The sequence below is a fragment of the Pollachius pollachius genome (assembly GCF_949987615.1).
Source record: "Pollachius pollachius genome assembly, chromosome: 14".
In the NCBI taxonomy this organism is placed as follows: domain Eukaryota; kingdom Metazoa; phylum Chordata; class Actinopteri; order Gadiformes; family Gadidae; genus Pollachius; species Pollachius pollachius.
In genome coordinates this window covers 22,765,591-22,779,301 of record NC_136947.1, presented here as the reverse complement: position 1 = coordinate 22,779,301, position 13,711 = coordinate 22,765,591, and the positions used below count along the sequence as shown (strand labels likewise).

The 13,711-nt window shown below is 43.8% G+C and overlaps 1 protein-coding gene across 2 annotated transcripts in view; it reads right to left on the bottom strand.

The window, feature by feature from the left end:
- Positions 1-819: 819 nt before the first annotated feature.
- Positions 820-13,711, bottom strand: part of fggy (FGGY carbohydrate kinase domain containing) — a 15,268-nt gene continuing 2,376 nt past the window's right edge. Inside the window, exons 1-15 of one of the 2 annotated variants that reach the window (XM_079751327.1) lie at positions 13,251-13,442; positions 13,001-13,112; positions 12,280-12,431; positions 11,901-11,989; positions 9,916-10,031; positions 8,118-8,246; positions 6,829-6,932; positions 5,304-5,411; positions 4,962-5,023; positions 3,259-3,424; positions 2,895-2,969; positions 2,597-2,717; positions 2,372-2,466; positions 1,098-1,159; positions 820-957 (exon numbers count right to left, since the gene is read on the bottom strand). In XM_079751327.1, the coding sequence (XP_079607453.1) occupies positions 879-957; positions 1,098-1,159; positions 2,372-2,466; positions 2,597-2,717; positions 2,895-2,969; positions 3,259-3,424; positions 4,962-5,023; positions 5,304-5,411; positions 6,829-6,932; positions 8,118-8,246; positions 9,916-10,031; positions 11,901-11,989; positions 12,280-12,408 (1,335 nt within the window). In that variant the 5' untranslated portion in view covers positions 12,409-12,431; positions 13,001-13,112; positions 13,251-13,442 and the 3' untranslated portion in view covers positions 820-878. Of the gene's footprint in view, positions 958-1,097; positions 1,160-2,371; positions 2,467-2,596; positions 2,718-2,894; positions 2,970-3,258; positions 3,425-4,961; positions 5,024-5,303; positions 5,412-6,828; positions 6,933-8,117; positions 8,247-9,915; positions 10,032-11,900; positions 11,990-12,279; positions 12,432-13,000; positions 13,113-13,250; positions 13,443-13,711 lie in introns of those variants that run through there. The other variant, XM_079751326.1, reaches the window with a different exon arrangement.

Below are 13,711 nucleotides of genomic sequence, written 5' to 3'. Positions count from 1 at the left end.
GGCTTTCCATTGGTATGATCCACTCTGGGAGGGGGGCCCCTAGGAGTTCACAACACTAATTATGGGTCTGATGTACCAGGGACTCACCTTACTACTTCAGTCTACTGCCCATGCCCCGGTGAGTTGATTGAAACCTGCGTCAGCCCGTTACCAATAGATACCTACCTCATATTCAGGAGGCACTGCATGGATTTATTGGAATACTGCAGTCATTGCACTATAGCTGGTAGTTCATAAAGGACGCATCTCATTCATGGGTTATGACCAGCACAGAAGACCAAACTAGTTTTACCTTTGAGGAATGTGGATGCATTTAAATGTCCTTTTTCCACCCATGTTTGAGCCCAACAGTGGAGTTAAGGTGAGGAGGTAAGGGGATTAAAGGAATAATGAAGGTCTAAACACTTTGTCATTTCTATAAAATGCCTAACATTGACCCACTATTCAATTCCAGGGTTTATTTTTCTGTTAACTTGTTCAATGTCATTTGTAATTTGTCGCTGGCTGTTGTCAGGCTCCATTGTAACCTTTCCTACGTTACCCAGGAAAACGTTTGCTACCCTCTCAACTTTAGGAGGAATCATTCAATCAACTGTGTAATAACAATATGCTGAATAGGCTTTATTATTAACCGTGGAAACAAGCTTGACATTTGGCCCTTTGCTTTGATACGATATGCCAAACGAGCAAATTAATACCGATTGTCCCTTCAAGACATCGACATCTTGTTCTTTCATTGGTTTCTTCTTGTGCTTCCAGAATCCTCTTTGGTTGATACAGGGCATAATCAACCTGTGCAATATTCACAATTGTAAAGCTGTGATATTCACAAAGAAGTAAAGTCCGGGAGTAATTCAAAATGAAGTGTGTTATTTTCTTCAGCTCTCCATGATAGCCTTGTACTCCCTCTGGTGGTCGACGAGGCGTAAGAACACCCGGTACTTTCTCTCATAGAAACTTGAAAAGAAACACACAGAAACACAGTCCGAGTTTTCATTAATAATCAGCTTCATGTTCTTAAGCAAGTACAGGGAATACTTAAACTAATGGTCTGATGTAATTCATCCCAACATTACATAAACGACGCTGAAGCTAACCTCCTCAGCTCCTGCTTAGGCCACACAACTTCTCCAACTTTGGCCATGATCTCCATCGCGTCCTGCAGAAAGAGACATAGAGACGTTAGGGAATAAGGATACCATAAGACCCCCTAAACCAACAGCCCGCTTATAAATGTGAGATTTTCCATGTTTAGCTCTATACCTACTTAGGCGCCTTGTCTTAAGTATTGAATTGCAGAGAGATGCCCTGTTATTTACTCTTCCATTGATAAATAAATAAAAGAAATACAACTTGATTCTGCTAGACTGCGTCTTGGTGGATACTATAGTCTGGTTCAACCTATAAGACATAACAATGCAGGGCAGTTTAATATGACAGGCTATAAAGTGCTTATTACCCAAAACAGATAGACAGGTGTCAGAGACAGGTGTCTCACAGACCAAAACAATGATGTTTCATTCTCAGCATAAGTGAATTAGAGCTGATTTAGGATCCTCTATAACACACACTTATTTATTTTATTTATTTCATTTCATCCACCTGGGGGACTTTTTTATTGTTGTAATTTAATACATTAATAAGTTTTCAAGGATTAAACAGAACCAAAAATAGAGCTCTCATACAGAGTCACCTCAATCCTACAAACAGACAAACACAAACACAAACAAGCCAAAACAAAACCAGTCTATAGGCATACTTATATAATTACAACTAACAGATTATGTTAGCATGTCAAGAACTTCTTGCCGACTGCCTGCAGCCCACTGAGACAAAAGTTGCTAATTTTTTCCATTCTTATCTGCAATGTGCGATTCTATTATAAAATTATGTTTGAGAAAGTGCTTGAATCTATTGTAAATATGTAAAAGTTCAGCTGATTTGTTCCTAAATATAAATATTTTACCCAACAAAATTGTTATATTATTTATGAATGCATTTTCTTCCTCAAGATCTCCTAATAGTACATTCATTAAATCCAGTTTTCAGGTTTTATTGTTGTTAGAATACAGTGGCTGGAGTTGTATCCAGAAACTTGCCACTGTGGGACAGTACCAGAAGAGATGAGGTGATGTTTCACTTTCCTGTTCGCAAAACCTACAAAGGTCAGATGGCTCAAGACCCCACATGTTTAAATTTAATTTTGTTTGCAAAAAGCCATGAATTAATTTGAATTGAAAGTATCTTGAGGAAGAGTCAAGTGATGTTTTATATATTAGTCTAAAGACGTGTTTCCATGAAATTGCACTCTCTTCCTCTCCAAAAGGTGGCAGCAGAGTCTGTATAGTGTGGTTTGTGGTTCGCACTACACCTGTATAGTTGTGTATTCTTGCGATGCACATGCACCGAGGATTGCAGCTCCAACCAAGACAGCCTCTGTCTGGTGGGGAAGAACCAGAGGGAGTCCTGGAAATGTTTAAAGAAAAGGCTTACACGGCTAATCAACATGGGAGCGGAGTTCACTGCTCTGTGGACGTAGCTGAGACTAGAATAAGAGACGAAAAGCAAAGACATTCCTGGTTTTTCCACAACATACCTGTGGTGTTGGCATGAATCTGCACAAAAAGAGGATTTTTGCTCAACCCCCCGCACAGGAAGAGGGTTGTGATGTCATGTCCTGCCTTGGTCATTGTCTCCAGGATGTGCCGCGTGCCGAGCTGAACCCAGGAGGAAAATACTGGGTTAGGTTGAAACACTGGATCAAATATTACACAGTAACATTAGGGTCATCGCTAAGCCTTTACGGGGACATTGGCAATATAATAAGCCTTAGAATGTGTATAACTGGAATATAAGATGGATACACATAGAGGGAAAAATATCTTTATACTCACAGCAAGAGCTTGTATAGTGGCCAGATACAGCAGAGCCAGGTCATCCACGGTCTGGGAGAGCGACACGCCGACCACCTAGGAAACACCAGGGGGACCAACATGATTACTGCCTTCTTTCACTTTCCTCTTTTACTACAGCATGACGAAGAGGAGGAGGAGGAGGAAGAAATCAATAAAACAACAATGAAAAGAAGGAAGATAGGAAGAGCCATAAAAACAACAATAAGAAATACAAAAAGAAAAGAGCAAAGCAAATATAAAAACCTAGATGGTCATAGCTGTAGTGAAACTGCAATTTCAAACTGGGTAGCTTCAACTCAAATGTTCTTAGTAACTGTAAGATGGCATCCCCTCCACACCTTACCATTCCCCGCAAATTTGGGTCCGCCAGCGGGGACCTGTTCCCGTGGAAGTCCGGCCACACATGGAGAGAGGAGCCCAGCAGGTCCACAGAGGAGCCGCGGGCCTCGGCCATGGACCCCAGGTGGGCGTTCAGATAGGAGTACACGTGTTCACCAGTGTGGGGGAATCTGGAGCAACGCATCGACCCAACAAGCATCGTCAACGGACCACACCTTCACACGTTTTTTGGTCCCTATATTTGGCTAGCTACTATTAAGTCGTTAGCAGACACTTTTATCCAAAGCGATTCATAGTGAATTCAGACGCACGCCATCAATGAGCAGGTAGGGGCTGCTTGGTCCCTTGACCAACAGATATTCTGGGAACGAGTAAGAGACAGCCTCACTCACTCTCCCAGACTTCACCTAAAGAGGACTTGAAAGACAGCGACAGTAACAGTTGCATGTGTCTGCGTCGCCAGGCCCACGTGGGTGTTGGAGATGAAGTTGGCTTCTGTGGAGAGGGGCACTAACCTACGGGGCGGACTCTTTGGGCTATGCCGGTGACTCGAACCGGCAGTATAAAGCTTCAGAAGGCCCTTAGCTAGAGGTGACGGGACCACAGCAGTATTGGTCCAGGTTTGAAGCCCAATGCCCACCTGTCAGCATCGAGGAGTAGGAAGCCCTATCTGGTGCTTCCTAGCATCTGCTGAAGGAATAATCCTATTTCTACTATAGGAGATAGCAGAGATTGGACAAAGTCACTGTTTGGCAAGTCCCAAGTAAGTCCCAAGTCTTAGCCGTCAAGTCCGAGTCGAGTCCCAAGTCAAGACGGGGAAAGGCAAGTCGAGTCCAAGTCAAAGTCACACCACAGCCAAGTCGAGTCAAAGTCACACCAAAGCCAAGTCGAGTCAAAGTCACACCAAAGCCAAGTCGAGTCAAAGTCACACCAAAGCCAAGTCGAGTCAAAGTCACACCAAAGCCAAGTCGAGTCCAAGTCAAAGTCACACCAAAGCCAAGTCGAGTCCAAGTCAAAGTCACACCAAATCCAAGTCGAGTCAAAGTCACACCAAAGCCAAGTCGAGTCCAAGTCAAAGTCACACCAAAGCCAAGTCGAGTCCAAGTCCCAAACTTTTTCAAGTCTTGAACAAGTCATCATGTATTTTTACTTAATAATGTCATTATTAGGCTATTGATCATAATTTCAACATATCACTCTAATGTAGAGTCTCTTATCAATACAGTTATAATATGTTCATTGTTTCTGTCTTCAAATGTGTTATGATATGCACATGCGCCTAAATCTTAGGTTCTTAAAAGTAGCCCAATAGGGTGGGAAAACCGCCCAATCTGGCAACACTGCCTGAACGTCCTCAAAATGTAGCCCAATAGGGCTGTAAAAAACACCCAATCTGGCAACACATTTGTATTCGCTCGATGTTTTTCTTTTCATCTTCACGGAAGTGAATGCATCTTGGGTGTCTAGCCCTCTAGGCGGGAAATAGGTTAGATATCTAAAACAATAAATGTTTTTTACTCAAGTCATGTCGAGTCATTACAAGTCAAAGAGGCAAAGTCCGAGTCAAGTCTCAGTCAATAGCAGTCAAGTCTAAGTCGAGTCGCAAGTCATGCGTGATTTTGTCAAGTCGAGTCTGAAGTCATCAAAGTCATGACTCGAGTCCACATCTCTGGGAGATAGTAGCGCCGTGGTAGTAGTGGGGCTGACCTCTGGTGTGAGAGTTCCTGGAGCTGGGCGAAGGCTGCGTGACCCTTCACCATGTGGTCCATCTGGAGCATCACCGAGAGGGAGGGAGGGAGAGAGGAACAGAAAGACCCGGTGAGGAGGGAATGGCCATGCTAGTCATCGCTTTTGACGTTCAGCTTAAAATGATTTGGGCAATGCCTAAACCATACAGGTGCGATAACTGTCAAAGGTTATTAGCTTTAATGGTAAAAAAACAATGAATTTAATTAAGATATAAAACAACTGATATTTCTTTCTAACACCAAGCCGTTCAGACATCCATGTGACCCGTGGTCAGCGCTCAGCAGAGGTGGGTCCACTGACCAAACGTCCGGTGGCACTCTGCCCCCCCTCATTGAGCCAAAGGTCAGGCACCATGGCTGACAGGTAGGGCCCCCACACACCAGGGACAAACAAGGGCCCCGCGCTGATCTACAAACACAGTGAAAAACAAGACTAAATATGACAAAAAAAGAACTTGAATGATACAGAGGAAAATACTAGGACAACTGTGGCCTCTAAAAGTGCCAAAACAACACATCACATAACATATATCACCCAAACCTGAGCCACAAGTCAATCTGTAGGCGTGGCTGACTCATCTCTTGGAGGGAGATCTTATCCAACACCACAGCTAAAAACTCCCAACCAAAGACGAGCAGATGATTGTTGTCTACGGTGATGTGCGTGTGAAAGACCATTTCTTGGTCTCAGGGACTTATTTGTAAGAGATGGTGTCAGTGTTTGTTCAACTGCTGGTGGATTGCGACATCTAACCAACTCAATTTAGGAGAAATGGAGGAGGACGGGTTTTGCGGGTTTGGATTGAAAGAGAGTTATTTTACAGACAATGTTAACAATGTTTGATTGGGAATTCTGAAAGCTTTCAGTGAATAACAATAGCCAATAACAATAATAGAACACTTTAAGGACACCCATATCATTAGTATATAGTACGATATATGCCATTTGGTGATTCAGTTCATCCAAAGTGTCAACAACATGAGAACATTGTGTCCGAAATGGAGTCATAAGGAGTTATTTTATTAACAATGATTCAATTCTACATTACATTTAGTCTAGCTTCATCACATTGGGGAACATAATGTATATCTTTTAGTACGGTGTATCATGCCTATAATAGAAGGCTGTATTCTCTAAGTACGGTGTATCATACCTATAATAGAAGGCTGTACTCTCTAAGTACGGTGTATCATACCTATAATAGAAGGCTGTACTCTGTAAGTACTGTGTATCATACCTATAATAGAAGGCTGTACTCTCTAAGTACGGTGTATCATACCTATTATAGAAGGCTGTACTCTCTAAGTACGGTGTATCATACCTATAATAGAAGGCTGTACTCTCCAAGTACGGTGTATCATACCTATAATAGAAGGCTGTACTCTCTAAGTACGGTGTATCATACCTATAATAGAAGGCTGTACTCTCCAAGTACGGTGTATCATACCTATAATAGAAGGCTGTACTCTCCAAGTACGGTGTATCATACCTATAATAGAAGGCTGTACTCTCCAAGTACGGTGTATCATACCTATAATAGAAGGCTGTACTCTCCAAGTACGGTGTATCATACCTATAATAGAAGGCTGTACTCTCTAAGTACGGTGTATCATACCTATAATAGAAGGCTGTACTCTCCAAGTACGGTGTATCATACCTATAATAGAAGGCTGTACTCTCTAAGTACGGTGTATAATACCTATAATAGAAGGCTTTACTCTCTAAGTACGGTGTATAATACCTATAATAGAAGGCTGTACTCTCTAAGTACGGTGTATAATACCTATAATAGAAGGCTGTACTCTCTAAGCAGCATCTCACCTACCGCCATGTGACAGGAGGATGTTCCGCAGATCAGGGCCATCCGTGATGTGAGGGCCCGGTGTTCACACGGCAGGTTCAGGCCCTTCACATCGGCGCCGATCACTCCTGTCAACCACAAAGAGCACCACAGAAAATGGATTTATTGATCACTCTTAAAGTGTATTGTTGTTTGATTAATCACTTTAGTCATTTATTGAATTTGTCCAACTTCCTTCGAAAATAATATTTGCCAAGCTGGTTTGGGTTGTGTGTGTGTTTGTGTGGCTGTGTGTGGCTGTGTGTGTGTGTGTGTGTGTGTGTGTGTGTGTGCGTGTGTTTCTCCATGGCAGTTAGAATAACTAAAAAGCGCTGTCTCCTAACCTTTGCCTCATACAACAATGTGTGATGGACAGAGGTCGCAGCCAGCTTGGGAGGTCAAAAGCCAGAGTTCATGAACAGTTTCAACCCCCCCTCGTCGAAACCAAACCAGATGGTTTGAGCACATTTTGTGGACCGCCGAAGCATTAGATTAGACACAGTGCTTCCAAAGTTCACTGAATCTTAAATACTGCTCAAGAGCATAATAATTTAAAGATTAAATTCTAATGTGAACAATTTTACACAGTAGTTCAGCATACAGGCTCTCCCTTGAAACAGGGGAGACATTTTCACGGCAATCATGAATTTGGGAATTTGTTAACCCATTCCCTGCATACAACGACGAGATGCTACACAACTAAGTACTATAACTAAGTAAGGAATACAATAGGTGCGTTCATTAAGTGCCAGGATGTACAACACACAATAAGTAGGAGGGCTGCGAGTGGGAGACTATGCACAGTCTCTGTGAAATCTGAACAAGTGTGAATAAAGTCCTCACTAATGGATTTGTAACCACTGGCTAGCTTCAAACTAGGAGATTACTAAATTTAGTTGAACCGTCATCAAGACCCAAGGAATGTCCAACTAGTTCCACCTTAGTAACGCATGTCTAGAATCTAAGCAGTTGTGACCCTAACCTTCTTTCTTGACCCTAACTACCACCGTTTAATCCTGCTAATGGTCAAGTACTTAGTAACTCCTTAGTACGACACAAGAGCTAGCATGTGTGGTGCAACCCATTTTGATTTAGTAGGGTGTAAATCCTGGGTCCACTCAGGTTATAACTAGTCACCTGCCGGTGAAACCAGATAGCTAACAGAGTTAGTCCTGCAGCCAACACTCAAGGATGGACAGAGCGCCGGCTTTGGGGTTGGAAGCCAGGACCTGGAGAGTCAAACCCCGGAGGGAGGGGTGTGCTGTGGGCCGTACCCAGTCCTCCAGCGTGAGCGTCGATCAGGGAGGCGCCCACGGCAGTCCCGGGATTCAGGCCCAGATCAGCTGCTGCCTGCAGGGAGAGACCCCCGCCGACAGGGACCCCAGGGGCGCTGGCCTGGTTCCCTGGACACACACACACACACACTATGGGGTCAGAACAGTCTCATTTATAATGAATGCACAGAGAAGGATTCACAAATGTATTTTGTGATTTATATAAATACTTGATATAAATTAATTATATAAATTACTCTGTTCTCACAAATACATTTCAATGCACACACAAATGGATAACGGCATGTATAAATGTAAAATGAATCCATAAACAAAAATAAGTTTCACAAACACATTTCTGATCCACACACAAATGTGTCCTTTTTTAAATAAAGGTAATATAAATCCATAAATATATGAATTAAAAAAATATTTGCAATTTTCATCAAAAATGTATTTGGATGTTGTTACATTCACTGTTAAACTTGAACGCTTGACGCCTTTCATTTGTGAACTTGTCATTTGTGTGTGAACTGGTCTTATTTATATGTGGATTTTTGAGACTCTCCTCTTTTGTGTTTTCTCTACAGCCTTTAACTGAACAATTGCACAATAAACGGTCAAACTCTTGACATGAAAAATTATCATTTAAATCCACAAACAACATATGTGTAATCCGGGGCATATAAAGACTGGGACCAGAAGATAATTACTTTCTCTCCATTGAAACCCATTCATATTTTTCGATCTGATAGGTCCCACGGGCTGTACCGGAAGGGGCGGGTCTTCGCCACTCTATGTCTATGGGAAATAACACGGGGCTTTTGAATGATCGTACATAGCAATCTCTAGGTGGCGAAGAAGTCAAAGCTGCGTCACGTTTTGAACTACACACTTTTTCCATCTAGTTTCGACTGGGTTTTGGGATTGTCGGTGCCATCAAAGTAGTAAAGGATTATGCTACTATTTTTTTTAATTCATATATTTAAGGATTTATATTACATTTGTTTAAAACAAGACACATTTGTGTGTGGATCAGAAATGTGTTTGTGAAACTTATTTTTGTTTATGGATTTATTTTACATTTATACATACCGATATCCATTTGTGTGTGCATTGAAATGTATTTGTAAGAAGAGAGTAATTTATATATAAATCACAAAATACATTTGTGAATCCTTCTCTGTGCATTCATTATTAATGAGACTGTTCTGACCCCATACACAGACACACACTCTAAAAATAACAATGTGTAACAACCTGTTTGAAAAATGTTAGGCTAAACACAAATAATATAAAAGTTGGCCAGCAGGTTGATAACTGAACTTCCGTAAGCTTAATGAGAAGGGTGTGCCTGCCTCTGAGAACTTAGTCGTGCTGGTCTGGTTACCTGGACACAGGCACACACACACATGAAGACACACAGACACAGACACACAGGTCTAACTGCACAAGTGAACCTAACTATGAAACAGAACTTAACCAAAGGAATAGAGAGCAGAACACCTTCAGTTCAGATGAGAACCATTCCAGATGAGGCATTAAAGAAATGGTGGGTGCAAGTTGTTTGAGGCTATCAACATTGGGAACGGAACCAAGAAACTATTCAGCTGGTCATGGAACCCCAACCCACAACATGATCCAGTCAACTCTACTGATTATTAATTGTGTACAATCAAATATAAGATCTGAATGTAAGGCTAATTAATGATATGGCTAATTAACATATGCATCTCTAAACGGCAATGGGACGCAGCCCTGTGCTTCAGCAGGCTTGAATGGGTCCCCTCCCTCCTACCTATCTTGCTGTAGTTATCTTCTAGGAGGTCCTCCAGGCCGATGTCTGTCCAGAAGCTTCGGTCCCATCCGCCGGACGGACAGTAGCCCCACTTACACACCAGAGTGCATAGAGACCTGGAGCCCAGCCAGGGGCAGACAGACACCAGGCAGTCAAACACCAGGCAGTCAAACACTAGTCAGTCAGTCAGTCACCAGTCAGTAAAACACCAGCCAGTCAGTCACCAGGCAGTCAGTCAGTCAGCAGTCAGTCAAACACCAGTCAGTCAAACACTAGTCAGTCAGTCAAACACCAGACAGTAAAACACTAGTCAGTCAGTCAAACACCAGTCAGTCAAACACCAGTCAGTCAGTCAGTCACCAGTCAGTCAAACACTAGTCAGTCAGTCAGTCACCAGTCAGTCAAACACTAGTCAGTCAGTCAAACATCAGACAGTAAAACACTAGTCAGTCAGTCAGTCACCAGTCAGTAAAACACCAGTCAGTCAGTCACCAGGCAGTCAGTCACTCACCAGTCAGTCAAACACCAGGCAGTCAAACACCAGGCAGTCAAACACCAGTCAGTCAAACACTAGTCAGTCAGTCAATCACCAGACAGTAAAACACCAGTCAGTCAGTCAAACACCAGTCAGTCAAACACCAGTCAGTCAGTCAGTCACCAGTCAGTCAAACACCAGTCAGTCAGTCAAACACTAGTCAGTCAGTCAAACACCAGACAGTAAAACACTAGTCAGTCAGTCAGTCACCAGTCAGTCAAACACCAGTCAGTCAGTCAATCAAACACCAGTCAGTCAAACACCAGACAGTCAAACACCAGTCAGTCAAACACTAGTCAGTCAAACACCAGTCAGTCAGTCAGTCACCAGACAGTCAAACACTAGTCAGTCAGTCAAACACCAGGCAGTCAAACACAAGTCAGTCAGTCACCAGTCAGTCAAACACTAGTCAGTCAGTCAAACACCAGGCAGTCAAACGCCAGTCAGTCAAACACTAGTCAGTCAGTCAAACACCAGACAGTAAAACACCAGTCAGTCAGTCAAACACCAGTCAGTCAGTCAGTCACCAGTCAGTCAAACACCAGTCAGTCAGTCAAACACTAGTCAGTCAGTCAAACACCAGACAGTAAAACACTAGTCAGTCAGTCAGTCACCAGACAGTCAAACACCAGTCAGTCAAACACTAGTCAGTCAAACACCAGTCAGTCAGTCAGTCACCAGACAGTCAAACACTAGTCAGTCAGTCAAACACCAGGCAGTCAAACACAAGTCAGTCAGTCACCAGTCAGTCAAACACTAGTCAGTCAGTCAAACACCAGGCAGTCAAACGCCAGTCAGTCAAACACCAGCCAGTCAGTCAGTCACCAGTCAGTCAAACACTAGTCAGTCAGTCAGTCAGTCACCAGTAAGTCAAACACCAGTCAGTCAGTCAAACACCAGTCAGTCAAACACCAGCCAGGCTGTCAGTCAAACACCAGTCAGTCAAACACCAGTCAGTCAAACACTAGTCAGTCAGTCAGTCACCAGTCAGTCAAACACCCACCAGGCAGTCAAACACAAACCAATTAGTCAAACACCCGCCAGGCAGTCAGTCAAACACTAGTCAGTCAGTCAGTCACCAGTCAGTCAAACACCTGCCAGGCAGTCAAACACAAACCAATTAGTCAAACACCAGCCAGTCAGTCAAACACCAGTCAGTCAAACACCTGCCAGGCAGTCAGTCAAACACCAGTCAGTCAAACACCCGCCCATGATTTGAGTCAAATCTTTTCCTTCCTTGCGGCTGCTAGTGCCAAAAAGACCTTCAATAACTCATGTTGGTTTTTCCTAATTAAGGATTAATGACGCAGTGACGTCATGACGAAGGAAAAAAATCACTATCGACCCAAAAATGAATTAAATGATATCGTTGTAACTCATGTAACCGTGTAAAACATAACAAAGCATACTAAAATAATCCTAGCATCATCCTCCATCTCATCACCATCACCTGGTCAGGGAGCCGGTGGCCTTAAAGGACAGGAAGTCAGGAAGGTCCAGGAAATGGCCCGCCTCCCCCCAGCAGCTTTCCCTCAGGTTCTGGTGAGCACATACACACACACACACCTCTATATGTGAGATGCATGCCGAGTTTCCGTGAAGGGCCATTTTGGTTTAACAGGTAATGTCCAAAGTTTTGATGGTCAAACGAGATGACCAGCAGCTGGTGGGTGAGAAGGCACTTTTTATATGTTGACAGAGGCCGGGAACAAGCCTAGCTCTAACAGGAGGCATGATGTCCCTTTAAGTGTGTCAACACATACACACTGATCAATGAGCGAAGGGCTCTCCTCTAACCAACCCAGCAGCACGCCGCTGGGGGCCCTCACCTCTTTGAGCCACAGCAGCTTGGGGGCCTGCATCTCGGGGGACATGACCCCGCCCATACGGCCCAGGGCCGGGTGGGCGGTGCTGGTGATGCGGGAGGCCTGACGCTGGGCGCGATGGTCCATCCACATCACCACGTTGTGCTGTCGCCGCCCTGGGGCCCGGGGGGAACAAGGGGCAGGTGGTCTAGGTGGACTTATATCTGTACAAAACTGATGGCACCCGGTATTGATCCGATATCAAATACCCTAGGGTTATCGATATTGGGCACATAATGTCAATAATATCTTAAGATTGTCTTTACACATAAATGAATAGCATCATTCAAGAAATGTGTTGTGGTGTAAACTTGGCTTGGTGTGTATTTTTCAACTTGTTCGATATACTCCCGACCGAGTCGACAGTTATGGGTTCATTTGGGGGAAAGTCATGAGTTTGCCTCAATGTTGATGTTTCATAAATCCGATATGAATTGAGCCCAATCTTGACGCCTTAAATCCTCGCTCCTTAGTTACCAACCCGAACTATCCCGAGTATAAATGAATACCGTAATCAACATGAACAACATTAGTAAATCATTTCTAGATCATAAGTTAACAGTTGGCTAACGGTCAATGCCTATTACTGAATTAACTCATGGGTCTTTTATGAACCCTTATGTAAAGCGCCTCCTCAGACCCTTCATGTTCTCAGTGCTGGGGGGCCCATGTGACGCCCACCTACCATTCTTGTTGACAGGCACAGGCAGGAAGTCCCTGTCTAACACGACCAGAGAGCAGGTGGCGTCGAACCCGATTCCCCGTACCTGGCTCTTGTCGATACCCTGGGTTAATCTCTAAGAAAAGACACACACTGTGTTGAGTCCACACAACGTGACAATAAGGTGAATGTACATGAACTGATGTGAGTTCATTTAGCTTTTAGCATCGCGTTTAGACTCAAAAACCTGTGCACATGAAATCCAGCCGCTCACACTTGCAAAAGGAAAGTATCTACAAGCGGAAAAGCGTTGTCGCAAGAGAGCGTTTGTGCTCCTGGGAACCCAAAGCGGCCATGGAGCTCAGACGCTGGCTTTGCTGTTGAGGCTGGGGAGGTACAGGGGTGGAACCCACAGTGGCTGATGCCTCCTCTCCTACTCTCCTCTGGCCTGTCTCTGACCCCTCATTCTGTTTGTTAATAGAGGGTCAGAAAGCTGGCGGGTCGCGCGGCTCCTGTTCTTTCAGGTCGTTCCAAGCGGCTCATATGAATCAAGGGGAATTGTGCATCCATTTGCTGATGCAGTGTCACTTGAACCCCTTCACACCTTCTCACCTAACCAAAGAGGAGCAGAAACATCACGACAAAAGGTGTGAAAAAGAGATTCATAGCAGGCCATCTAAGAATTGTCTCCCCTATAATATGCAATCAACATCAATAAGCCAATGGTGCCCCTGC